The 25,654-nt window shown below is 39.1% G+C and overlaps 1 protein-coding gene across 7 annotated transcripts in view; it reads left to right on the top strand.

The window, feature by feature from the left end:
• Nucleotides 1–24,970, top strand: part of LOC136430985 (complexin-2-like) — a 73,752-nt gene extending 48,782 nt beyond the window's left edge. For all 7 annotated transcript variants that reach the window (XM_066422150.1, XM_066422151.1, XM_066422153.1 and 4 more), the window contains exons 3-5: nucleotides 14,160–14,344; nucleotides 15,456–15,591; nucleotides 19,887–24,970. In XM_066422150.1, coding sequence (XP_066278247.1) covers nucleotides 14,160–14,344; nucleotides 15,456–15,591; nucleotides 19,887–19,960 — 395 coding nt within the window. In that variant the 3' untranslated portion in view covers nucleotides 19,961–24,970. The remainder of the gene's footprint in view (nucleotides 1–14,159; nucleotides 14,345–15,455; nucleotides 15,592–19,886) is intronic.
• The last annotated feature ends 684 nt before the right edge of the window (nucleotides 24,971–25,654 follow it).

The following is a 25,654-nucleotide window of genomic DNA, read 5'->3' as shown; positions in this document are numbered from 1 at the left end:
ATCAGAACATTTCACCTCCCTTGCAAAGGGTGCATGATAAACAGGCAAGCAGGAATTGCAGGGCACCATAGCAATATCCTCATGAGACAGATGCAGATAAGGCAGCCATTATGAAATCAGTGACCTGCAGTGTAGAACAGCCTATTGAGCATTGCTTGAGTGGAAGCCACAAATATAGGATTTAGGGTTTGGCTATAGGCAAATTGGGAAATATGAGAACTCCAAGCCCTACCAACATGGCAGGGGAAGTGAAATTACAAGAAAACCATCTTCCAGCATCTTTCTCAAGGTTCTGTTCATGTTTTCAAGAGATAATATGTATTGTGTTTTGCTATCCTATTAGTATTAGAATTATGACAAAAATTCTTAAATCTTTACAAAGGACTTGGATTCACTCTGACTCTTAATCTACTACCACATGACTGTACATTCTTAAGTTAACTTTCTGTTAGGCTAGTTGTCCTGATTTCAGACGGCCTGTCAAGTACAACCCATGTCTTCTGTGATGATCTGTAAAAGCTAGAGATGTTGAGGCTACTTTTAAGCACAGTATATTGCAATTCTTTACTTACTGAGCACCAGCTGTGTTCCGATATGGAAAAACTTTCAGGACCTTTCTAGATGGAATATTCTATAACTTAGTAAGACTGCCGGTACACAGCTGGTGGTAAAGAGAGATATGCAGCAGTACGGACTACAGCGTATCATGCTCATCTACAGGGCTAGATAGCAGGATTAGGCAGCGCTTTGACTCCTGAGTGTGCAATTTTCCAGGAACAGTCTCCCCTGCTGTAGGCCACAGCACAGTAAATGCTGATAGAAAGCCCTTTTATTGGGGAAAATTGTGAAAACTTTACTGCGGTGTCAGGAATCTTAATGAGAACTCAGTGGAACACACTTATGGTATTTGGCACTGCAGCTGACATCTGTGACCCTTGAAGGTCAAAGTTTTGAATATATATTTGTATTCAGTGTTTATGTTAATTATCAATCTATCATTTTTCATAAGTGTATGAATTTTTCATCAGTAGATTCCCTCATCCATACTTCATCAGCACAAAATTTTCCAGTGTAGCATTTTTGATAATAAAATACGTACTCCATGTCATTAGTTACTGAATAGTTTTCTTGGAAGTTATATAGTTATCATCAAAAAGGGCAGGAAAGCAAACACCTGAAAATAAACCATGAGGACCACTTCTTAGGTGAATTTGATTAATCTTGCTTCTAGCTTGCCTAGTCATTTTTTATTATAAACTTTTACTGTTTTACTAATATCATGAGCCATACCAAAAAAACAAAAACTTCAAAATCCATTTCAATTTCTAATCTTTCGTCTTTCAATATAGAAATACATTTTATACATTCAAATTGAATTACATAATTTATCAAGAGCTTGGTGATTGTCCCAACTAAGTACCTCATGGTGCGTGCAATGAATTTTCTATACTCCCAATGGCCTGTGTCAAAGTCACCCTGCTGTGAATAACTACTCAGAAGGAAGATAGTTAGCATCTGCTGGCAGACTGACAGGAATTCAAATGATGACAATTACGCTCTTCATGGGTGATGCTGAAATGTTGGGGATGTTCCAAAATAGTCATTACTTTTAATGGTTCTGTAAATGCACCACAAAAAATAAAAGTGCCCCAAAACCATCTATGAGGATGTTCCAACATGGTTAATCTTAGGCTATGAAAAGTTACAACTCTTTCTGCAGCCCCTTCTTGTGCTGACTCAAGTTGTTGAAATGTCAATGAATACAGCTGCGAGCAGATGGATGTTCTTTACGTCTTATAGAAACGGAGCATGCTTCAAGCAGTTCTAAGACATGAAGGTTAATTGCATGACCTCATGCATTGAGTTACATTTTGTACACCAATCATTGAACTTTCTTCTCCAAGTATGGATTGAGACAAATTTTCCTGGATAATGGACATTAATCCTGCCAGTGCCAGGACCAATCAGAAGTGGCTGTTATCATTTCTGGTAGGGTTAAATATTATAAGATCAAAATAGATTAGATTTTAGATGTTGCAGTTTAATTTGGTTCAGTTTATACTAAATACTTGATATCAACTGAATGTAGGTTGATAAAGCCATGGACAGTGAGGCCAAAGCCGTCAATATTTCTCCTTTCTCCAGACCAAGCCCTCAATCCCACCTTTGAATTTGCATGCTAGTGCCATCACACAAAACTTCTGAAAGGTCAGCACAGATCAATAGTTGTGTCACGACTAATAATGAGGGTCAGTGCTTTTGGTATAGATTATGGCAGGAGCTTTTCCCATCCAGCAGGTCTCAAGCCTTCAACTTTCAGATCTTTTATTTTCTGTCATGTTTCATGTTGCAAGGGTTTTTTCTGTATTAGGCAGTGATTGTACTACTAGAGGGGTAGCCATCAGGCATAGAAACAATTGGTACATTTTTTCACCTACTGACAGAAGTACATGTACCTCTCCTTACCGCATAGCTAATGTCATAACATACCTTTCTATACTCATGACTGAGTCTAAGCCAATAGGTAGTTGAACAAATTGGCTTTACCATGAAAGTACAGCTTAACATCAGTAAACGGGCTGTTGGTCTGGCAGATGACTGCTATAAATGCACAGACGTTGAAAGGGCAGCTGGTGTTAGCCAAGTTAAGCTTTAAGCATGGTGGAGCCTTTCATGGCATACTCACTTTTTATGCATTTTGGCCAATGTTAAGAATCCTTTAAAGATTTTTTTCTTAATATGGATTTTGGTCTTTTCAAAAACTTTGTCACTCTCTCTTAAGAGTATTTGAGCCTGAGCATTTAGGTGAAACACATGATGTTAGATAACTTTTCCACTTATTCTGTTTAATAGCAAGCCAACAAACAAATTCTGATTAAAGAAATAACATCATGGTGGAAGTACCGGTAACAACAAACAAATTTAGTTGGCACAACATACTGCTGAGTTATGTGTTAGTTGGCTCGAAATACTGTGTGTGTGTGCACTTTTGTTCACCCAAAATTGGAGCTGTGCACGTTAGATTTTTGACTGCAGGTGCACCAGTGCACCTAGATATTTTTGTAGGCTATAGGTTAGAGGTACTATAATATTTTGTACACTAGTATACAGGATATTCCTGAAATTAAAGAATCAGAAAAATCAATAAAACCTTTGTTGTACTTTGTTTCATGTATCACTTGTTTATAATTTAGCCATAGAGTTTCAGATTCGAGTTCTTAAGAGAGGGAGTGGCTTCGTGTGGCGCAAGTGGTAGAGCATGCGGGTGTCAAACAATGGGACCCGGGATCTAATCCCAGGTTGTGCCCAGAGACATGTCCGAACTTGCGTCCCGACGTTGTGCCCTTGGGAAAGGCACTTAACACGACTTTCCTCACTTCACTCAGGTGTAAATGAGTACCTAGCTCATCTAGGGTTAGGGTCGTCCCTCGGATAGGACATTAAATGGAGGTCCCGTGTTTGGAGAGAGCCACACCCCACGCACGTAAAAGAACCCCCCACACCTTCCGAAAAAGAGTAGGGGCATGCCCCGGTGTGCGATGGTCCAAATCCTTCTGTCTGGAGTTGGTGATTCACTACAAATCACCTGGATGGAGGCCTGGCGAACCTCCATCTAGTATCAGCCATACGGTGATTTACACCATTCACCCGGTCGGGAGACCTGGCGCATCCCCGTCTTGTATCAGCCAACGAAAGGGTATGTCACCAAGGGGCGGTATAACCCTGACTGTGCGCATTGCACGTAAACACGTCGACTACCTACCTACCTACCTAAGAGAGGGAGTAGGGTTTGTAACTATATTTTGCTGATATTCTACTTATTTTATGCTGTGCACCCAACTTTCTTTCTGTGCACCTAAATATTTAGCCAGTACAACAGTTTACCTATTTGCAAAAAACATAATTCTGAGCCCTGAATCATCTAACAGCTGGTCCTTAGCTTTCTGGCACCGAGCCCAGTCTAGTGAAAGGTAGGGGGTAAAAACATAAATTGGAAAATGCAATCTTCTCCTTTACCCTTCATTAGTCAGAATTGTTATGCTGGCTTCTCCTTACAAATTCATGCACAATTTTAGTACACAGTGAATAGGAAGTTCATCATTTTTATCATGCCAGTTGACCAAATCAGCACCTTGATGCTGCAAGACACAAAGGACTGAGGAATGCAGTCAGTTCCCGTGAGCACTCAGGTACCCCATAGCCAAGGAAATTATGTATCTTTGCTATTCAATCTGATGCACCAAGTCAATTACAATCAACTTTCAGCTGAGTCCCTACAGTCTAACCAATGGATGGACCAGCACAATGTTGATGTTCCGGGACTCTAATAGCTAATGTAAGCATTTGGTCATACATGTAGTAGTAGCTGCTGCAGTGGCATGAACACCCTGCAGCTGCAATCAGTCTTTCTTCAAATCACTCCAGTCTCCACCTTGTCCTATTCATCACAAGCTTCCTTCTTTTCTTTCTGACCACAATGGTCCTAGTCCTCTGTCTTTGCAGTCTGCCCTCAGAACCTGGCTCAGTAGGTTCTTGCAGTGTCTTTGTTTTCTAGATTTGTAGGTATAGGACCCTTTCAAGGCAAAAGTCAAAGCCTGTTGTGCAGGATTGTCTGTCGGCATTCTTAAAAATTGTCCAAACATGGACCACCTGGCGCGTTTCACTTTTCATACCTGATGTACGTGTAAGTAGGATGTTTAGGCCTCAGAAAAAATGTTGTGTTTATGGCTACCTGGCAGACCCTAGCAAAAACCTGCCGACCCTACCAAAAACCTGCTGACCTATTTGGGGTGTCGACTGCTGGCATGGGACAGAAAATTTTCGATCTGACCTCTGAGTAATGAAATTCAGAACAGACTTCCTGTATTCTACACTCTTAACAGATTCTGAGATAAAGTCTTTGAATGGTTAATAATGGCAGGTGTAAGAATGTGTAATAAACATTGTACATTGTCCAGCTTATTAATATACTTGTGCTTGTATATCGTGTATAATTACAATATGATGTTGAAAATACCAGTGTCCTGATGCATTTCAGAGATATTTTGCATTTGTTGGATGACCAAAATCGGAAAAAAGGGAAGAAAAAGAGGAATCGCTACCTACGGACCATCTAAGAAACACGAAAGTTTAGTTTTCCTAGGGCCTAGTCAAACTTTCAATCTGTTTCGTATTCAGACTATTCCCTATAGTTTCACATGTTCCATTCTGTTGACGTTTCAATGCCAAGGCTGCCAAGATCAAAGGAAGAAAAAATATGAGTGTGGATTGATATGAAAGCTAATGTCAAGCCTTCTGATACTGTTCACAGTCTGGAATATGTAAGAGGGGCTTTACATTGAAGCCATGGGCATGCAGGTGTTAGGGTGGAGTCATAAAAAACTTGCCCGTTTTAACCTTTGGTTATGACACAGGGAAAGAGGAGATAATGGCTTTCACAAGGCGTCATTTGCATCCTCATATATTTTTTACTACCAGTATGTATTAATACTGTAGCAGACATTTTGCCAGTAAATGTGCACATTTGTATGCGTAGGTGACTCGCAATTATTACACCTCCAATGTTCAGGAGTAAGCCACTTGCTTGTTTTCCAATCCTGAAGAGCCCCAACAGGCCTCTGTTTTTTCTTGTCCTTTTTACTGCAACATGATTGCCTCTATCAGAATCATATTCACAAGAAGTACCTAATCGAATCAAGTCAAATGGAGCACAGATAAAAATAGACTGTTATAAGAGGAGATGTTGATAGGTCAATTAAAAAGCGTTGAAAGCACTGCCATATGTACTTATAAGGAGAAGTCTGTACCTTGGAGAATATCAGATCCGGATGCTGGATATAAATAGCCTACAAAGTCAAAAGGTGCAAATAGAATCTTAAGATGTGATGGTAATAAAATAGGCTGAGTTTGTCCAGTACTGTAAATACATTTAAGTTCACAGTGGTTTAAAGTTCAAAGTTTTCACAGTAGTCATTTCGTTGGCAATCCTTTGAGTCGATGACGACTGTCAGTGACCTCATGTGTCTTCTGCGACCGACACATCACCAAAACCTGTTTATAGCAAGCTAAAAACCACCTGGAAAATCCTTGTTTTCTCCTCTGCCTGCCTACCACCTTCTTTTAACAGCAAACTAAAAGCCACAGCGCGCTAGCGAGATTATCTCTGGTAGGGACTGTAGTCAGTTTCCAATTAATGTTGTCATTACCGTGTGTGGAGAGGAGGTAAGCTTGTCACCTTCGGCACATAAAGAAGCACCACACCTCTTGAAAGGAATCTGGGTGATATTGCCCTGGTGTGAATTAACACTTCCAGCCTCATGAACACATATGTAGCAATCACTCTTATATTGAGGTCACCTGAATAAGTGCTGTAAGTGGCAGCTGCTATATACCCATTGCCCGTCAACCACATTGATTGTGCATTTTTTCCTGGTTATAATGAGAGTATTCAGCCCTCCAGTTCAATTCACGAAGTGAGCCGGAATGCGATAAAGTCAAACAGATCTCAACTCACAGTAAACCTGAATTATGTATATATATAGCTGCCATCCTCCATGTCCAAGTCAAGACAAACACAATCACAGATATTGATGGTTACACTAAGATAACAGTATATATTGTGTACTAAAATTTTATTACCAAGCAGTGCAATTATCTGGCTTCCAATAATCCCAGAATAGAATTGCAGTGAAAGAGCCATGTCTTGTACAGAGGTCACCTTGAAGATGTGAGGAGGAAGGATTGAGGTCAGAGCTTCCTGCACTATTCTTCCCCTCTTATCGCAGACTCTGCAGGCGGATTTGGTGTAAACCTTTAAGAATTGCAATTACAGGGTTGGGCATGTCTGGTGGTGATATAGCAACAGTTGAAGTGGGGTGAAATTAATATCACATCAATGCGGATATCCATTTAAGTCTTCTGGATTACCATTCTGAGGATGCTGCATTCCATCTCTCTTGACAACTTATGATGGAGAAAATTAATTAGGTCAACAGTCACCACTGTAAAACAAAGAGCCAAAAGTATTCTACAGAGACCATTTACATATACAGAAATGGTAGGAAAGGTTGACAGAGAGTGATCCTATCCTGTGTTATAACTAGAACCCTGGGGAGGGTACTAGTAAGCTGATGCAGGGTCTCATCCTTAGAAACCCTTTTCTATTTCTAGGAAGGAAATGAAAGAAGCTGGAACTTTAAAATTGAAACGTAAAGAAAGATACACAAGTTCTTGGCCTTTTTACTCTTTGGTAATTGTAGCTGAGAGGGCTAATGCAGCTCTTTGAAAAAAGATTCTTCCTCCTTCTTGCTACTACTTATATATCAACAAACTGGTGTGCCTGTTCATAAGATTTACAGAATAAGCCCTGTGCTATTTTGTCCATAGGTAGCTTTGGATTTGCCAAAAGTTAGTGACTTAGTTTGTCCATGTTTATTCTTTATGTGGGTACGGATGAATTACTGAAATATATTCTTATGTAAAAATAAATCATCCAATGGCAAGGTCTTTTGTTAAAGTTTCAGTGGTGACACCATGTACAGAAACATTGAGCTAAGTACTGTTTTCCTTGACTGATTCAGAGTTACATCTAGATCTGGTCTTTGTGAAATGCCAATACCATTTGTCTTGTCAACAACTTCATCCTGAACTACCGATTTAAAGCTTAGCATTGTGTAAATGTCACACTGTGTGGAAATTTATTACAATGTATACCGGTAGGTCATTCTGTGCACCAAATGGTGTATTCATTACTGCAATCTCTTCCATAAAAGCAGTGTGCATGGTGGCCACAGCAGTTATCTACTCAATATACTACTGAAATATCTCCAAAAAACAATTGTAGAGAAAGACTCTGATTAATCCTGACATCTTTAGCTATTACAGTTGTATAAAGGATGGTTAAGGTCAGAACAAGGTGCCCATTCATCTCAGTATCTGTCGGGATGACATAATCACACCGCTGCCCACATGAAATGCTGAAAGTTATACCACAAAAGGTCTACCCTAAAGTACACATGATATACTCTAATCCCCGGCAATGGCAACCCCAGTTAGTTTGGCTGCTCATCACAACTACTAAATGTCCGAGTGAAGTTGAGTTTCCTGCCATATCTCATCACCTGTCAGGTTGTCACTGATAAAAAACAGGAAGCCTTCCTAACTGGAGGTAAAGCTGTCTGTGTGGCTTGTTTGTGTGTGTCAGACAATTGATAAATCTGGGTTATGAGATGTGCCAAAGAATGTACTGTTAAAGTTTCTTCACATTGCATGATACATTCATGGAAATTTGTTACTCAGACAAATACATATAGCGTTGTTAACTCTTTCTGAATATATTTTTCTCAACTTTTACATCAGCTGCCTTTCAACGGCCAAATTGTCACCTACTGTAATTCTTGATTTGTTAACTGTAACTTAATTTTTAGCTGATTTAACGGTCACTAGTCAACAGCTAAAATTTCATCATCGCTTATATTTGAGACAGTAATGTTTGTTCCCACCGTTAGAATTAAGTGCCGTGACCTACTCCATTTTCCCCCAACCACTATATTTTCCTACTGCTATATTGAAGTGATTTACAGTATATTATCAGCATTACTGGTAAGCTTATGGTCTCTCTTTGCGTTTCATTTGTTACAGTCAATATGTTAACGCTATGCTCCACCATAGTAAGAGAGCATTTTCATTTGAGGAATATGTAACATGGTCCGTTCCTTCCACATATTTGTGTAATAAAGTATACAAGTAATCATTGTATTTTTTCTACCAGATTGAAAGATGCACATATGAAAGCTGCATACCAACAAAGTTTTCAATGAGTGTCAGTGATAATGATTTGTTTCAGAGAACAATACGTTTAAGCATTTTCTCTCTGGGGATATATGGTCCTGTCCTTAGTGCTGATGTGTTGTTGTCATCTGGTCCTGTCCTTGGTGCTGATGTGCTGTTAATACCAGGGATGATATCTATCATTAGTGTTTGTCATGTTAGTTTGAATGCTGCTGTCCTTGGTACTGATGTGTTACTGTTAACAGATTGGACATGGGTTCTTAATGCTTGTTGCATAGACAATTTTGCCATGGTTAAGCTATATACCCTCGCCTCATCTCATCAGTAGTGGAGTCCTTACTTTGTTCTGCTGAGCCACTGAAATTCGTCATTGATTTAGTTTAAATCTTTGCTCTAGCCTAAATCCCCATTACTGGGATATTGCTCTCATTAATACCAGATTCAGCATAAACCTTCCAGAATATCTTGTGCCTCTTATATGATTAATACTCAGATGCATTTGAATAATCAATTCTATGGGTGTTGAATTGACAGGTATACTTTGACAGGTTCTTCATGTCCTTTTAGAAGGCCGGATGTAGAGCTGCCTTGTTATGTCTCATGTGTTTTTGCATGTTGTTGTTTCAATGTTCACAGATAAAGTCGTATTACAAGGTTGTATTTCCCTTGCTGGAAGAAACACTCCCTACCCCAGTTTTGTATTGGTCATGATGGCAGCTGTGGCTGACTGAATCAGATGTTGGTTTACTGAGCAGAAAGCGTATGTTTTGAATCCTCTTGGGTACATGCTGTGCAGTTTCTGGGTTAAACTCTTCATACACCATTGCCTAAGTTCACCCAGCTATAAACAGGGACTAGGTAGGATTGGTTTCAACTGAATGGTTCAGTGACTACCATCCTGCTTGGACCCTGTAGACCTGAGTTACTACCAAATATGGTACAGAACTTGTCTTAACAGATTACATAAATGTTTTTTTGTTTTTTCTGAGGCTCAGGGGTGACTTTTGGTAATAGCATCTTTGCATTAACCTTCTCCCTACTGCCTAACTCTGTAACCAATAGGGAATTGGGTGCCAAATGGCTGCTTCAGAGTGCTAAAAGTTAAAAAGCATTTGTTACCCATAAATGTGTCTGGTATCAACACTCTGATAGCATGGAATTATATTGCTAATTCCTGTAATGAAGCCACACTGGGAGTTATCAGAGCAGTATGAAAAAAAAGTTTATGTCAAATGTCAAATGAAGAGTAAGAATAAGACCAACCAAATATTACCCTTACAGCTGCATATGATTGAAGTAAGTTGTTAAATTCACCACAGTATACTGTATATAGAAAATGATGTAGAAATATTCCACCTTATACACTTCTAAAATGCCTGATATCTTATCTTTTATATGTACCTGTGAGCCCATTTGTGGATACCATATATGTACATTGTATAGGCTTTTAGTGCCCTGTGTGTATTCTAGTACAAACAAAGGCTTCTTAAATCAAAGTCTGATAGGTAAAATAACCCATAACCCAATATGCATTGAATTCTTTGCCAAAATGGAAAATAGCAGTGAAGCAATCCATTATTCTCAGACACATTGCATATGCCTACTCAAAAATCATATTGCTAGTTACTGTTCATAGTCCTCCAGCTGTGCTTAAAATATATCATTATACAAATGTAAGTCTACTTAGTTTGTGGGCAACTACCAAAATACTAGTCTAAGTGCAGTCACTGCAGTGTCTGTGGAATTTTCAGTTTAGACTTTTCAGAAATATAAGTATTGCATGACTTGGAATTAGTTATTGTGCCTAACATTAAAAGTACAATGCTGACTTCCATTAGAAAATTTTTGGATTTACTCAAGTTTATTATTACTTCCTTGTTTTCTTAGGGTCTTGCATACCTGCATCTGTTTATATACTAGTGAATGCCTTGGGAGTTCTGGCTGGTGGTTTATACAATCATGCACATGCATATACCCAGTGTCAGATATTGCTGTCCAGATCCCCTTCTCCAGAATTGTGGCTTTCCTTGTCAGGATAGGTTTCAGACTCATGAATCGAAACCTCATTCTATGTGATCAGGATAGCAGTCTAACCTGAAATGTAGCATGCTGCATTCAGAAAATCAAACTAGTTCAACGTCCAAACTGACAAAAGAACTAATTGCCCAGAGAGGCCATTGTCAGAATCTGAGAACCCTGTTATATTCCATAGCTTTAAAGTAATTTACTCACAGGACAATTCGTGGAATCGTGACAAGCAAGCGTGGAACAGTTTTAGCAAAGTGCCAATTTTGCAGTCTGCTAAGCACTTGACTTACGTGTCACGACCACACTCAGTCTACCAAAAGGAACTAACTTCCTGTGCTGCTGTCAAACTTTTCAGAGCTTTGACTCATTTTCTACAAACTCTCATAATTCTAGCGGGTACCCTAACACTGCAACATAGAAAGGTACTATGAAGGTCTCTCCAGGATGTCTTGAACACCTGGATATCTGAAGTGTGCACCCCGGGGATTGCTGATGCTGCATTAGTAAATCTCTTTAGGTTCACGGATTTCTTTAATGTGGTGGTCTGACGGTGCCGGGCGGAATTGCAAAAGTTGACGTTAACTGTGCTGCAGCAGTAATGGGGTAATTTTCACCTCGTCCCAAGCTCAACATAACCAAACTTGTACTGCCGCTAAAATGGCCTCTGAGATTCCAGGTTTTTTTTAAACGTCTTTGAGGGCAAAAGACTGCACTTTGCTGATAGCAAAATATTGCAGTGTAACAGGGTCGGGTCCATGTTGGTTATTGGAGAGAAGTGATTAGAAGTGTGCACATATTGCTTCTGAACTTGAAGGTTAGGCTCATTTATCAGATTCCCATCTCTGTAAGAATTCTACAGGAGTAAGCAGGTCAAATGGAAAAAGCTTAAGTTACACTGTGACAACTACATGTATGATTGTGTTATAACTTATACCATTTATCAAAATTATTAACATTTTGTTAGACAGATTATGTTTGCAATCAATTTTGTATTCCTTATTATGACTTCATGCATGTTGATTGAATTTGGATTATTCTATAATATCTGATTCATATCTGTCTGGGCTGCCTATTGGTCTATATTGAAAAACATTTCCCTTATGGAAATTCCAACATGGGCATCGCACATATAATGGGAAAAAGATGGCAGTGTATCTTCCAGTTGTTAGATGCACTGCTGATATGCACAGTGGGTATGCAGTTAAAGTTTTATCCTTCAGGGATGTATTTAGAATCTGCCAGTAAGATGTATACTTTATGTACAACCATAAACACCATGCATTATACCAAACCATTACATATACGTGCAGGAGGCTATCACACAGGTGATGCCACTACCAGAGCATGGCCATCAACCAAGCATGGAATCGGTAAAAGGGCAGCACACGAGCACCGTAACGGTTAGAAAGGCATGGAAAATCTGCCCTAAAAGCATTCCTGGCACACCGCTTAATAACACACGGATCCTCTTTGGGGAAGTTTATCCCCCAATCAGCTGAGTGCATCATGCAGTAAAGGAAAAAAACTGCAGATCACGCCACCCAAAGTTAAATATATACTAGACAGAGAGTTAAAGGGTTCACACGGTCACAAACGTGAAAGGAATAACGTTGGGTGGAGGTACACATAGAGAGGCAGTGTCAAAGCACTATTTGAACCATGGACATTTGCACAGGTTTGGCTTGTTTGCCCATTCTGAAAAGTGCACAATAGCAAGGGATTTTTTTTCTTCTTTTTTCCAATGAATGGAAACACAGTATAGTTAGAAATGGGAACCAATGTCATTTGCATCAGGACATTTAAGAAAGTCAGATATAGGACATTGCATGCTGGTTTGGTCTGATGGCTGACTATGAATGCCTGTCATCTGCTCAGAGCCAGATCTATTGCACATAAAAGTGCAGGACGGACGGGAATTGCTGCCACAATTCTGCATGGCTTGTGAATGTGGGAAAACCGTGGGAGGATGTATCAGGCAGCATAGGAGGGAACATATCAAAGACTAATGCATGTGTCTATCATTCTGCACTGGCACCCATGCAGGAGGGACATTTCTCTTGTGGCAGCTTCCTGTGAAGGAAGCGCCACCTCTCAATCAGCAGTCCAGACTGCCTGACACTATGCCATATGATCATAAATTCTGCTCTATTGTGGACTATTCTTATATACCATTTGGAGGACTTCAAACCAGACTATCTGACACGATTCCATATCATGCCAAATTTTGAAAATTGAACCTTCTGGAATGGCATTTCCTGTGTTTTTGAGAGTATTTCCGAGGAAAAAATCTGAGATAAAGTTAGCAGTTTTTCTTTCATTCCAGCCTCGCTGGTGATTCAAATAAGTCCGCCTTGAAAAAAGAAAAAATCTCAGACATTAAAAAGTCGACCTTCAAGAGTGTAAAATTTTTAAAATTCAAGCTTCTGAAACAGCATTTCCTGTGTTTTCGAGAGGATTTCAGAGTCGTGAGTAGTTTTTCTACTGGATTTCAGCCCCGCTGGTGATGCAAAAAAGTCTGCCTTGAAAAAAAAAAATATTGGACATTAATTATTAAAAAGTGGACCTTTCAATCGTATGGGGGGTTCGGCAACCCCCCCCTGGCTACGGGCATGCATGTAATCATAAATCTTGCTCTATTGTGATATTTCTATTATCATACTACATTTACATTACATTATACTACATGTACATTACTGGTATTACAAGTTGGAAGACTTCAGACCAGACTTTCTGACACTATACCATATGATCATAAATCTTGCTCTCATATGATCCTCATATTTTGTATCAGAAGAAGACATCTTTTCATCTTTCCCTGTTAACAATTTATGATTTGGACTGAGCCTAGAGATACAAGTATGTCAGTGATATATCAGTGAGTGTAACCATGTCCTAGTGACTGGTAAAATATGTTTTGTTTTAGAGCATGTTGAAGTTTCAGTAGTGCCAAAGTATGTACTTAGCAATAAAAAATATCTTGCTGGTGCAGAGTTGATGACTATGTTCACTCAAACAACAGAAACATAGACCAACAGATACATATCAGGAAATACTTTGTATGGTCATCAGATTATTACTTCAATCAGATGATAATGTGTTCACAACTCTTAACAATGCTAAAAGATATAGTTCAAACTTAGGATTACAACATAGAATTCTTAACTGTTTTTGAACTTATCAATCAAGTTAGGATTACAGATTTGTGACTTTTGATATCCATTAATCTCTTAAATGTTATAGACATACATTGATAAAATCATCATGTCATAATTTCACCAATGTACTTAATGTTTGACTACTTCTGCTGACATTCTATTGGGACACCTTGTGTTTTCCTGCAGAACTGCAGAATATAACAGGAGGAGGAAAAGATGAAGAAGGAGATGGAGAGAAGAAGGAACTGACTGAGGACGGACAGGACCCAGAGGTGGCCGAGGCCCTGAGGCAACAGGAGGAGGCCAGGAAGGAGAAACATCGTAAGATGGAAGAGGAACGGGAGAAGGTCAGGTCAACAATCAGGGACAAGGTGAGACCTGCACAATCTTGACATGCCCAGGGGAATGATTTGCTTACAGAGATTCAATCACAATATTTAGGCACAATATGGGACATGTCCATCAGCAGATATTTGGTGGTTGGACAAGCTAGAGAACGTGGTAGGACAAATTGAAGAATGATATAATCTTCCCTTCTTGTATCTGCTTGGAGATCATGGGATATGTGACCATTCGGCATTTACTCTCATGTGTTTGGGTCCCTAAAGTGCTTTTCGTTTATTCTCCTGTGATTACATTTGATAGCAAAAATTCCTGTCATGTAAGGATTCAACCATTCATTGCTTTACATGAAGATGAACAGACATTATAACCATGATGACTATATGTTTATTTCAGACGAATTAGTTACTTAGAATCATTTTTGTTTCATTTTTCATTTCAGTAACCGAAGGGACACACTAAATGAGATAAAAGCATGGCATGGCTAACCAAATTCATGAGCATCAATGTCAAGGGAAGTCCTTAAATCCCACCAACTTTACCCACACAGCAGCACTATATACACACAGGCCCATCTGATGATTGCTTGTTGCCAAAAGTGCTGAGCCCATATTATCTTGACCTTCACTTGGCCCCTTCTATTTCCATCCTGTAGCCCAGGAAGGACCAGCTGATGGCCAGGTACAATCTGGGCCCTTCCTAGTCATAAAGGTTGACGTTGTGGTCATTCAGGGTAGTCTCTTTTGCCTGCAGGATGAGCCTACAGGGAGAGAAAATATTTTACAGCTTAGTGGAGGTCATTTCAAAGACTTTGATGCTGACCTCAGCCATTTGAGGGTCAGTATAAAAGCACTAAGGGCATGACATATATTGCATATATGTTAGAGATTCTAGTATCTTTTGATGGATTGCAAATTCTTGTAGGGCCCCCGATTTCAAAGTGGGCAACATTTTCAGGCTTAACTACAGTGGAATGTAGCAGAGTATAAATGCCACTCTGATACAGCTTGATTACAGAAACTGTTGTTTTAAATGAAGCACAAGGTTCAGCCCACGTTGTAACTGTATGCCTTCAAACAGGTTTTGAGTAAATGAAAGAATGTTGTGAGGAATTAAGTTTTCGAATTGTTGCCATTTCAGTACGGACTAAAGAAGAAGGAAAAAGAACAACCTCAGGAGGAGCAACAACAGGAGGTAGATGAAGACGGGGTCCGTAGTTTAACAAGGGAGAAGAAACCTCCCCCTGGGATCGGAGAAGAAGAGGAGGAGGAGGAAGGTTGGTCCTCAGCGCTCTGCTGTTGCTTCAATTTTTTGTGACAGTTGGAGATCAAAGACTGCAACTAAACTGTAACGATATCTCAAAGTGTTCAGTTTAAGTCAAGAAGAGTTTTTCAAACACTGCTGGACATGCAGGCATTTGAATTTTTTCCTGCTAGGCTTTAGAGTCATGTGATAGTTAGATACCCTACTAAAAGTGTGGTAAAGCCCAATGTTGGGACAGCTCCCATTAAAAATACTTTAGGTAGTCAGAATACAGTAAAAGAAACACCAGGGAACTATCCTGTTTTGAAATTGTAGGTCCATTACACACAGTCTAGAAGCAATTGTTATGCCAAGTTAAAGGGGTTTGTTGTACATTTCAGAAGCCTCATTCCAATGTAATATGTTAACAAAATAATTGTATTCCCCTCAAAAAGTATCACTTAACTTTTGCTGAAATCAGGAATTTCTAATAGCTAGAATTTGCATTATGATATGATATTGTTCATATGAAATATTTTCATTGCCTTTCATGTATGAAGAGAGATGCACAGGCTATTACATAGAGACTCAGTATAACAATCACCTGCTTTCAAATTATGTTTGGGATTTTCCCTTCAATGGGTTGGGATTGGTTTGGAATTGGTTTGAAGTCTCTACAGCTTTAGAGAACATTTCATGCTGTGTTCCCCTGAACAAGATCTCATTTAGATGGTTGCATTCCATTACTCTGGTAAATAAGCCAAAGTTCTCCTGGGGTGCATATTCCACTTCTAGTCCAATGGCACCATGTGGCTAACAAAGGAATGTACGGAAACTGAAGATAGTCCTCGGAGCTTGCCAGCTTCATTGCTGTTCTCATTGTAGGAAATCCTCCCACAGAAACCTGTCGTGTTCCCTGCAGTCAGGGTTGGGATATTACATCAAAATCGAGTCTTTCCCACAGAAGGCATCTGAATAGAGTTCCAGTAGTAGGAGGAAGTGCTCCTGGGGGAGCGCAGCCTAAACTTGTAGAATGAGATACGCAGAGTGAATCAAAAGCTGGTGCAGGATTATTGCCCGGGACATAGAATTGATTGCACCTGTCACAAGGCCAATCATTCTCCCCTCTCTGCAGACAGCTTTGGCATTCAAGTGCACAGCAAATGTTCGGCTGTCAGCAGAATGGAAAGATGCAAATCATGGGACCTTCAAAGCACTGTGCAAGTAGTCTTTGGACAGTCCACTGTATAAACCATTCGAAAGCAGGGAAACATTTCTGTGGACTGCCACAACTAAAGTAATCAAACAATGAATGAATAGTGAGATGACTTATTTGTTGAACAACACCAGTTGTCTGAAAGGTTTAGTTTCCTTTTCAGTTTTGATGAAAATTAATGACCTTTAGCTGTTCTTTGAATTGGGGATATTTCAAGATATGAATCATGCCTTTGAACATAGAGAATTAAACTGTTATACACAACTAGAAGCTGCTTGGTGAGAAGTTTTCAGACAGCATTCACCATCTTTCTTCAGCCCTGAATGGGTTCAGAAGGATCTTGAATGGATACACCTTGAACATTAAGAGATAGCTGTGCAATGATAAGATGGAGAAAGTAGTTCTCAGAACCAACTTGATAATGGTCTTCATTGACTGGCTGGAATTAAATGAATGAATGCTGAGCATCAAAGAAGACAAGAAGGCATACAAAATGCGAGACCTAGCAAACAGTACATCCAGATTGATTTGTCCCAACATTCCAGTTAGATTATGCACAGTCTGATGCTGCAGCATCCTTGGCTGCGTCATATCTATAGCCACAACTGCAGGATTTCAAAATCCAGATAAATGTTACTATAAATTGAGCTATAATTCATAAAAAGGTAGCATTCGAGGCAAAATCTAAAAACCAGATAAACACATTACTCTGTATCTATACTATAGACAGGTGTATAATGATATTAGCCTTCGGTGAATAAGTATTAGGAACTGGTTCCATGTGAAAAATCAAAATCAAGGGTGCTAATTTTCATCTTGTTTGCACTCAGCATAAAAGAAAAGTTCCAATAAAACCTTCAAATTTCATATTTGAGAAGATAGAACCGAGCTGTCTGTACTGTTGGCATTATGTGAGTCACAGAATCAAGTGACTTGCATCTTTCAAATGGGAAACCCTAAGTTGCCCCTCTCAGTGGTGCCTAATGAAGATGGCGCCTGCTAGCAGCCTGCTGTCCAGACATAGATGGATCGGCTCATCAGTTCACAATAGGAATACACATGTTGATAGCGGCATACATGTAGATGCAAAATAAAACAAGCTTTGAGGCACTTGGAAAATTACAAAATGTAAATCTAGAATAATTATTTCAAAAGACAGATGTTGGCATCAACTGATATTGGCCTATGGAGTTGTCCTTGCATTTCTTTTTGCAAGAATGCAAGGTGAAACTTTGTGTCCAATCGCACTAAAGAATAAACTATAGAAAGACATTCTTAATATGATAGGACAATTCTACGGTGTAATTTGAAAATCATGAGCATTGAAAAAATGTATGAGGTGGGATTTTCAACAGAATTCGTTACTCAAACTCTTCAGAATGTCAATGATATTGTTTTGTAATAGATAGGACCAAAGACGGGAATAACAACAAAAGACAAAAAGCAATAGGAAGAGAGAAAACTCTACGCCTTAAGCAAATATGTAGATTCTCAAACTCAGGCAAACATTGCCTTGAACATGTATACATCAATCATTTCTGTTAATAATCAGTACATACCGTATCTTTGAAACATAGGTGCTGACTATGCAAGAGTATTCATGTGCAATATTTTTCTTCATAAACAGATGATCAAAGATAAATAGGTTTGGTTTTTGTAAGTTTTGTTTTATTATTTTCTGTTAACTTCAGTTTGTACTCTGATGACTTGCAGTTTCTGAATAATAGGCTGAAGATATTGTACAAATTTCTGCAATAGATGTGATGATAAATAAAAATTATGACACACTATGGCTGGGTTTACACACAAGTTTTCGGAGCTCGGAGTCGACTCCAAGTCGACTTCAACTCTAAGCTGCCAAGTTGACTCTAAGCTGACTCTGAGTCGTCTCCAAAACACATGTGTAAACCCAGCCTAGGTGAAGGAAATTCATTCATTTCTTAAAGAATCTTATATCAGCTAATTGATTTTAGAAAATTTTGAATTGTTTGCCATGAAGGTAAACAGTGAATTTGTGCCACCTGTGAGATTCAATAATAACGACTGGACGTATGTAGATGATAACTATGTTTAGTACCAGTTACTGCTATCTAGTGCACTTGGAGACAGGATCTGCTCGTCTAAAACTATTTGAAAATGTGTTTGTGTCAGATTGATGAGAACAGCTTATCCAAGTGTGTAATAAAAGCTCTTTATCCAAATAGACAATCTTTATGCAATAGAGATAGATTTCCTTCTTGTATTTCTGTTGTAATGTTATATGTTTTCTGTGTTTTTGTGTTACCTATATGGTTGAGTGTTGTAACATCTACTAGGTAGATACACATGACATGGTTGTGATTAAGATAATATTCCCAGTCTGGTAGTACTTTGATTGTTTTTGTATTTATATAGGCTTGTTAAGAATTACATTTCATCTTATAAAAGTTAGATTGTATACATATAATGTAATCTCCAAGCAGATCTCTACGGGGCAAACTTGTATCCAGCCGGCCAGAATCCCATGGGGGCCGGCTATAGATTCTGGCAGCCTGGATACGATTTTGCCCCCGTAGAGATCTGCGTGGAGATTACATATAATGGTGCTTCCGCACATTTCTTTACACCAGAACAATAAAAGATGAGAATTTTCTTTCTTTATCTGCTGTAGTAGGTTGTACTTTTTTGTTCATTCTCGTGAGCTTTTTGTTGTTTCATGAACTGAATACACACAAAATTGCACACTTATCCTGCTCACCAGTAGCATGTATCGCCTCTCCTGTTGTCAACATCCAGTTGTCCTTAGTTGTTCCTCTCCCAAAGGTACAGTTTTGTTGCTTTTTTTTCTTCTTTGTATTTTCTGGACCTTCTGTCTTTTTGTTTCATACTGCCAATGTAATAATGCTTACCCGTGACTTACTTCTGCATGGTTTGTTAGTTCATCATTACAGTTTGTCTACGAATTTTCCTACAAATTTAAATCCAAGATATCTATAATTTTATTCTTTACTTCCAGGTCATGATCCTTTTACAAAATTTCATGTAAGATAAGGTGGAAATACATGATTATGTAAGTCAGGACAATATCTACATATGGTAAACATTGCCTAACCTTTGTTTTTCTTCTTTTTCAGGACCTCTGGACGAACTGTGGAAAATGTTCTCCGAGAAGTTTCCAAGCATAGCAGAGAAGTTTAGTAATAAATAGTGGAAAGGGTGGAGAAAATGGTCTACACATCCATGTATGTGTGTCATTGTCTTTCAAGATGGTTCTTTGGATCTTTTGTTTGGGTTCCTTGACATGAGCAATCGCTGCTTATCTTAAGGGGAAGAAGAATTTATCATCCATGATCGTAATGAACAACAAGAAACCCTTGATAATATAATGATCATGACAATGGTGGGATCAACATACCCAGTGAGAGGTGAACAAAAGTTCCATGGATACATTTTATGAGCTGCTGAAATGCTTGGAGACTCTGGGGTGAATATTGTTAAAGATTCTTTACCATGCATGGAAACTGAAGCAAACCAAATGTACAGAGGGGTTGAGAGAAAAGGGGAACTGGTCTACTAGCTAGGCAGTCTGGTATGGTGTAGGAGTCCTGTCTGAGTTATTGATCGCATAATTACTCTATGAATAGTCTTAAATTTTGGAAGTACATTTGAGCAGCTTCTTCAGGATGTAAACAATTAAAATATGATCATGTCAATTGGAGGTTAAAAAACTATAGTGTTTCCCTCATAACACAAAAGGCATGCCATGTCTGTCCGTGGTACTGAATCATTGGTGTCCACTCATGGTGGGCCAGCAAACTCACTTGTCTCTGAAAATTCATAAACTAAGTGCAATCAGCAACAACAACGCTTCTCCAAGTTCGGAAACCCTGTGATTTTGAGATGAAGGTGGGTGTGGCGTGTTGAAGCATCCCCATGTCTTTGGCTCTTTTTATGAAGATCACAGGGTTTGACAGTCATATATAATCAATGGTGTAATGAAGTGATCAAAAACACAGAACTGGTGGGCCAGGCTTTTTCTCCAACCCATGCAGAAGGTAGTCTGTCCAACTCAAACTATGGGTATCTACTACATGTAGCCAACATCTTAGTTTCCATGAATGTGACTAAGGATCCTATGTGTATAGAGAGTGTACCATTTCACCAGCCCACAACTTGATGTATTGGAAATACCTGTGAGCTAGTCCATGTGCAGTGGGGAGGGGGTCTCTACTGACACACCCCAAACAAGATGGCGTCACCAGCTGCTGGATTCATGTCCTGCCTCCTGTCATATTCTGCAGAAACAAGGAAAGAAAAAGTAAACTTTAACACATAAAGAGGATGAAGAGAATGAAGAAGTGGCTGGGGCCCATGTACGTGTGTCACTTTTGACCCCTGCATCCTGATAACATTGTGTGGTCCTCGACAGTCAGGTCTGAAAGTACTTGTATTTAGGATGTAGAACTTAAGCAACAAGTCATACTCACCACCAGACATTGGTGTTATATTGTCTCTCATAGTCCAAGTGTTGGAACAGTGAGTGTCAAGTGATGTCAATTATACTATGTAGTGATGCTCAATGTGTAGAAATCAGAGTTCTGTATTCACGGTGTGTGTTTGCATTTGTATGTGTGTTTTTGTGCTCTTGTACATAACATTTCCTAGCACGTTATGTCGCACGGTGTGTGATCATGGATGTCCCTGTCAGAATCCATGGTGGGGATGGATAGGTTTTCCGCATAAGTTCGACTAAGAATAAAAAGTACATGTACCCTTCATTTTTTTAAACAAGGGTACTGATTGTTTGGATGACCCAGATAAAAACTTCTAAAATCTTTGCAAACCTAATGGATTTATATGCAATTCTCACACAAAGCAACATATATGTATCTTGGCAACAGTAACATTTTACAGGATATGTGAAATCTATAGCAATCCCCCAGTTATTCCAAGTATGTGAATATATCAATTCATACGCCCCCACCACCATGAATACAGACAGGTCCGTTTGTCAAATGATGTGGCAGAATTTCTGCAAAAGACCGAATTGTTCTGATGCTGCTAGTAACAAAAGTGTTTTTACTAACTTTACCACTGTATGAAGGACTGTGTGTTTTGAGTGCACATCTTAATTCATCATTGATCCATGTAGTATGATAACAGCATACTGTTGATCCTGTATTCTACACTCTTTAGTTATTCTCCTAATCCTGATTCCAGTTGAATATCACTTCCTGGAAAGACAAAACTCCCAAGGCACTTTACACACATCAGAGTTAATGCAAGCCTAATGCTATCTTATAGACGGGCACAATCCTGTGCTGTTATGATGAAAAATGCTGACTGAGAGCAAAATCCTCATCATTGCCAGGCCCACTTTGAAAACGATTTGACTTTCCTTCACTGAAGCTTTATTTGTGCCTCATTGCCTGTGGAGATGTCTCAAGATACGTGGGCTGCATGTCACTTGTGCTAAGATAAGTGTGCTATTAACAGTCAACCAAACCTTATCATAATTCACACCCATTTTACAACTACTTAAGAACTTCATGGCAGAACCCCTAGAGAATGGCTAATTTCAACACAGCCCATCAGTTGGCCCATTATCCGCTGTTGGAAGTCTCATAATGTTAGACATAAAACAGAGAAATTAATGTGCAGCTTGATGCATTCAGTATTCAAACGCTAGGGTAGTTAAAGTAAGAAAGTAACAGATTGGTATGCTGCAAAAAGTGCTTTCAACTGAATCATTTGCCCATTGATGTTGAAAGTTATACTTAATCCCCACCCTCTTTTTCTTACTCATATGAATCTCATTTGTAGTTAACTATTGGTCTTTAGGTCAGACTGGTCAGTCCTTATTTAGCACAGTAACACGGTTACCACCCACACCATATACCCTCCTCAAAACATCTGATTCAATATTGCTTTGCACTGATGTTTGGAGTCACACAATGCATGCTCCTGCCCTGTTTGAAAAAATTGACATTTGACCTTCTGGCTACCCTGCCTGTCTTGTCCTGTACAGGAGGTCATGTTCTTGGCTGACCCAGGGTCCATCGTGCATCCATCATTCACAGTCAGCCTCGTTAAGCTGACCGTCAATCAATGATGGAAACCAGTCTGCATCTCAATGACTTCATAACAACCACGGGCTGTCAAAGGCATTGTGAATCAACTGGAATCAGTGCATCAATTAACTATCTGTTACTTTCATGCCAATACACGACTATAGTCACCGTTTATGATTTCAGTGCAAATTCCTCAAATTTGTCATAAGACTCAGTTTTTCATCTTCAATCTCACCTATTTTCACCCGTCTTGAAACTTGGTGAAGCTATATAGTGAATGTGTATCAAAGTGAGCAGACAGCATTGTGAGAATCACATTGTGTTTGCGTATGTGATGTTAGCATCTAAGGCTAATTGTGATGCACCCGTTGACTGTATGGTGAAATAGGCAAATGCAGCATGTTTTTCCACGGTGAGGCCATGTAGAATTCATTCCTTGGTTCTTGTCTCCGACCAAATGTGTACATCACCACCAAACAGCCCACTTAACTGTTAGCACTGTACTGTCTTCATCTTCATCCTGCTAACACCTGTAACATTGAATGTGGGCTGTGGTTTATTTTCCCACATTCCATGTTTTAGCCAAGATGTTGAGCTTAGGCTTTACAATGTTAGTTGTTTGACTGGGAGGTTTGTACTCGCTGAAATGGTGCTCGTGTGCTCATGATGTTTTTAGCAGCATCCTGAAAAGTGAAAACATGTTATAGGTCCATATCTCTGTGAGAGAATGAATGGTCATCTTTAACACAGTTATGTGTGAGTATATGTATGTTTGTGTGTGTGTGTGTGTGTGTGTACAATGTACATGTAACACCATTAACCCATTGTCCTCCATTTCAATGGTAGAGCCGTCTCCATGGAGACTGTCAAATCAACAGCCCTCGTGAACTCGGGGCATTCCAATCAGAATATGCAAGAAAACTGGAGAAACAAGAAATTAATTTAGTGTGGCCTAAACTATGTACATAGGCTAGACTGATATTCACCTGTCTATCTAACCCGGAAGAACTTTTCAGCTTTGCAGTAGGAATTAAGAGAGACTTAACGGTACCTGTAATTACTACACTGCAAGATCCCTATTTTTAAGGGCTTCTTTGTAGATTTGTTCACTTCATGTTGATGTCCTAGCTAGCTATAGGTCCAGCGCCCAAGGAATCTGTGATGTCAGTTGTGATGTGAATGTTGTTACGTACAGTAGTCCATGTAACATTAAGCCGGTGGTTCTTGTAGTACTTAGGGTAACATTCCTGAAACACTTTGAGCTCATGTAAAATTCTAGGTGAATCTCCCTTGCAGGGAGGGTGTGGAAAACAATGAGAGCTATAGAAATAGAAATCTTCTCTCAGGAGATATGCTGTACTCAAAATATCTGATGCAAAAAGCACACAACAAAATCTTTAAAACCTATTTAGTTGGAGGCCACTGGTATACAAAACACAGGTAGGGTCCACCAGGAATTCTACTGTTTCCAATGTATTCTGAGCTGATTTTCTGATCATGACTTGGATGTTCTGTATTGAAGTGTCACAAATTTATATTGTCTTATGGCTTTATTGTGCAAGGACATCGTTTTTGTAAAATTGATTATCATTGGTAGCATTGTAAGTTTTGTAACTCATATCAGTTTGATCATTTTTGGCCTTGACGGCATTTTGCAGCCAATTTAGATCCCTGTGTGTGTGGTTGTCCATACCTGGAGGCTGAACAGCAGATTCTGAATAGAGTGGACTAAAGTGAAACAACATGCTGCGTAGGCTAGACAGTATTTTCTACATCTAACTAAGAGGTTTACTTGTTCGTAAAATGTTTTGACTTTGTTTGTATCATCGATACTGCTGTTTGAATTGAATTAAATGTGTTTTTTTAATGTAACAAACCAATGCTGTAGTGGAGGGCATAATTATAACCTGGTGTGATGAATATGCAGCTTCTTTATGTTGTACAAAACAGATTCGGGGTTGTTGTTGTTATCATCATGAAAAGTGACAGTTTAACTCTTTGGTGGACAGGGATCAGGATTTGAACAGTCTCAGCTTATGGTGTACATAACGTACCAGTAACATGGCACCGAATGGACAGAAATCACTGACAGTGCAAGGGAATTGTATACAGCAAGCATAGAAGAAGATGAAAGCTACACAAAACTGTTTGTTGCGTCTTTTTTCTGATGATTATGGTGTTGTGTTTCTGTGGGGTGAATGAAGAATGATACAGATGTGTTTTTGTCTAAGTTCTGATTATCACCTCTGAAAAGGGGCACGTTTGTGTGTGTGAAGTCTAAGGGGAGGATTTGAGATTAAGTTGTGACAAGCCTAAATTAAGTACCCCCTATAAAAGAGTGGTCAAGTAGAGTTCCATGACTTCATACCTTTGCCAATATTGATGTTAACCTTTACGACTGACGTATCATAAATGTTTGTCATTGATTATGCAACACCTGCATAAATAGTATCAGTTGATAATTTTCTCCACACAAATGATGGAAGGTGTGCAAAGTATGAAAGTTTTAAAGAAGGCTATTCATTTATTACCTGGATAAAAGTGTTGTATGAAGATATATGTAGTAAAATTATCAATAGTGGATATGTTTCTGAAGAATTCCCCCTGCACCGGGGAGTAAGACAAGGATGTCCAATCTCGCCATATTTATTTGTTTTAGGAGTAGAGATACTAGCCATCAAAATAAGAAGTAATACTGCAATAACGGGTTTAACAACATATGGTCTGGAAACTAAGCTCCTACAGTTTGCAGACGACTCAAACTTCCCCCTAGTTCCGAAGCTTGGCTCCTTGTACGCACTCGTTAAAGACTTAGAGATGTTTTCATTAGT

This window comes from Branchiostoma lanceolatum, chromosome 3 (assembly GCF_035083965.1).
Source record: "Branchiostoma lanceolatum isolate klBraLanc5 chromosome 3, klBraLanc5.hap2, whole genome shotgun sequence".
In the NCBI taxonomy this organism is placed as follows: Eukaryota; Metazoa; Chordata; class Leptocardii; order Amphioxiformes; family Branchiostomatidae; genus Branchiostoma; species Branchiostoma lanceolatum.
The sequence above is the reverse complement of the archived record's forward strand: the minus strand, read 5'-3'. Positions and strand labels throughout refer to the sequence as shown.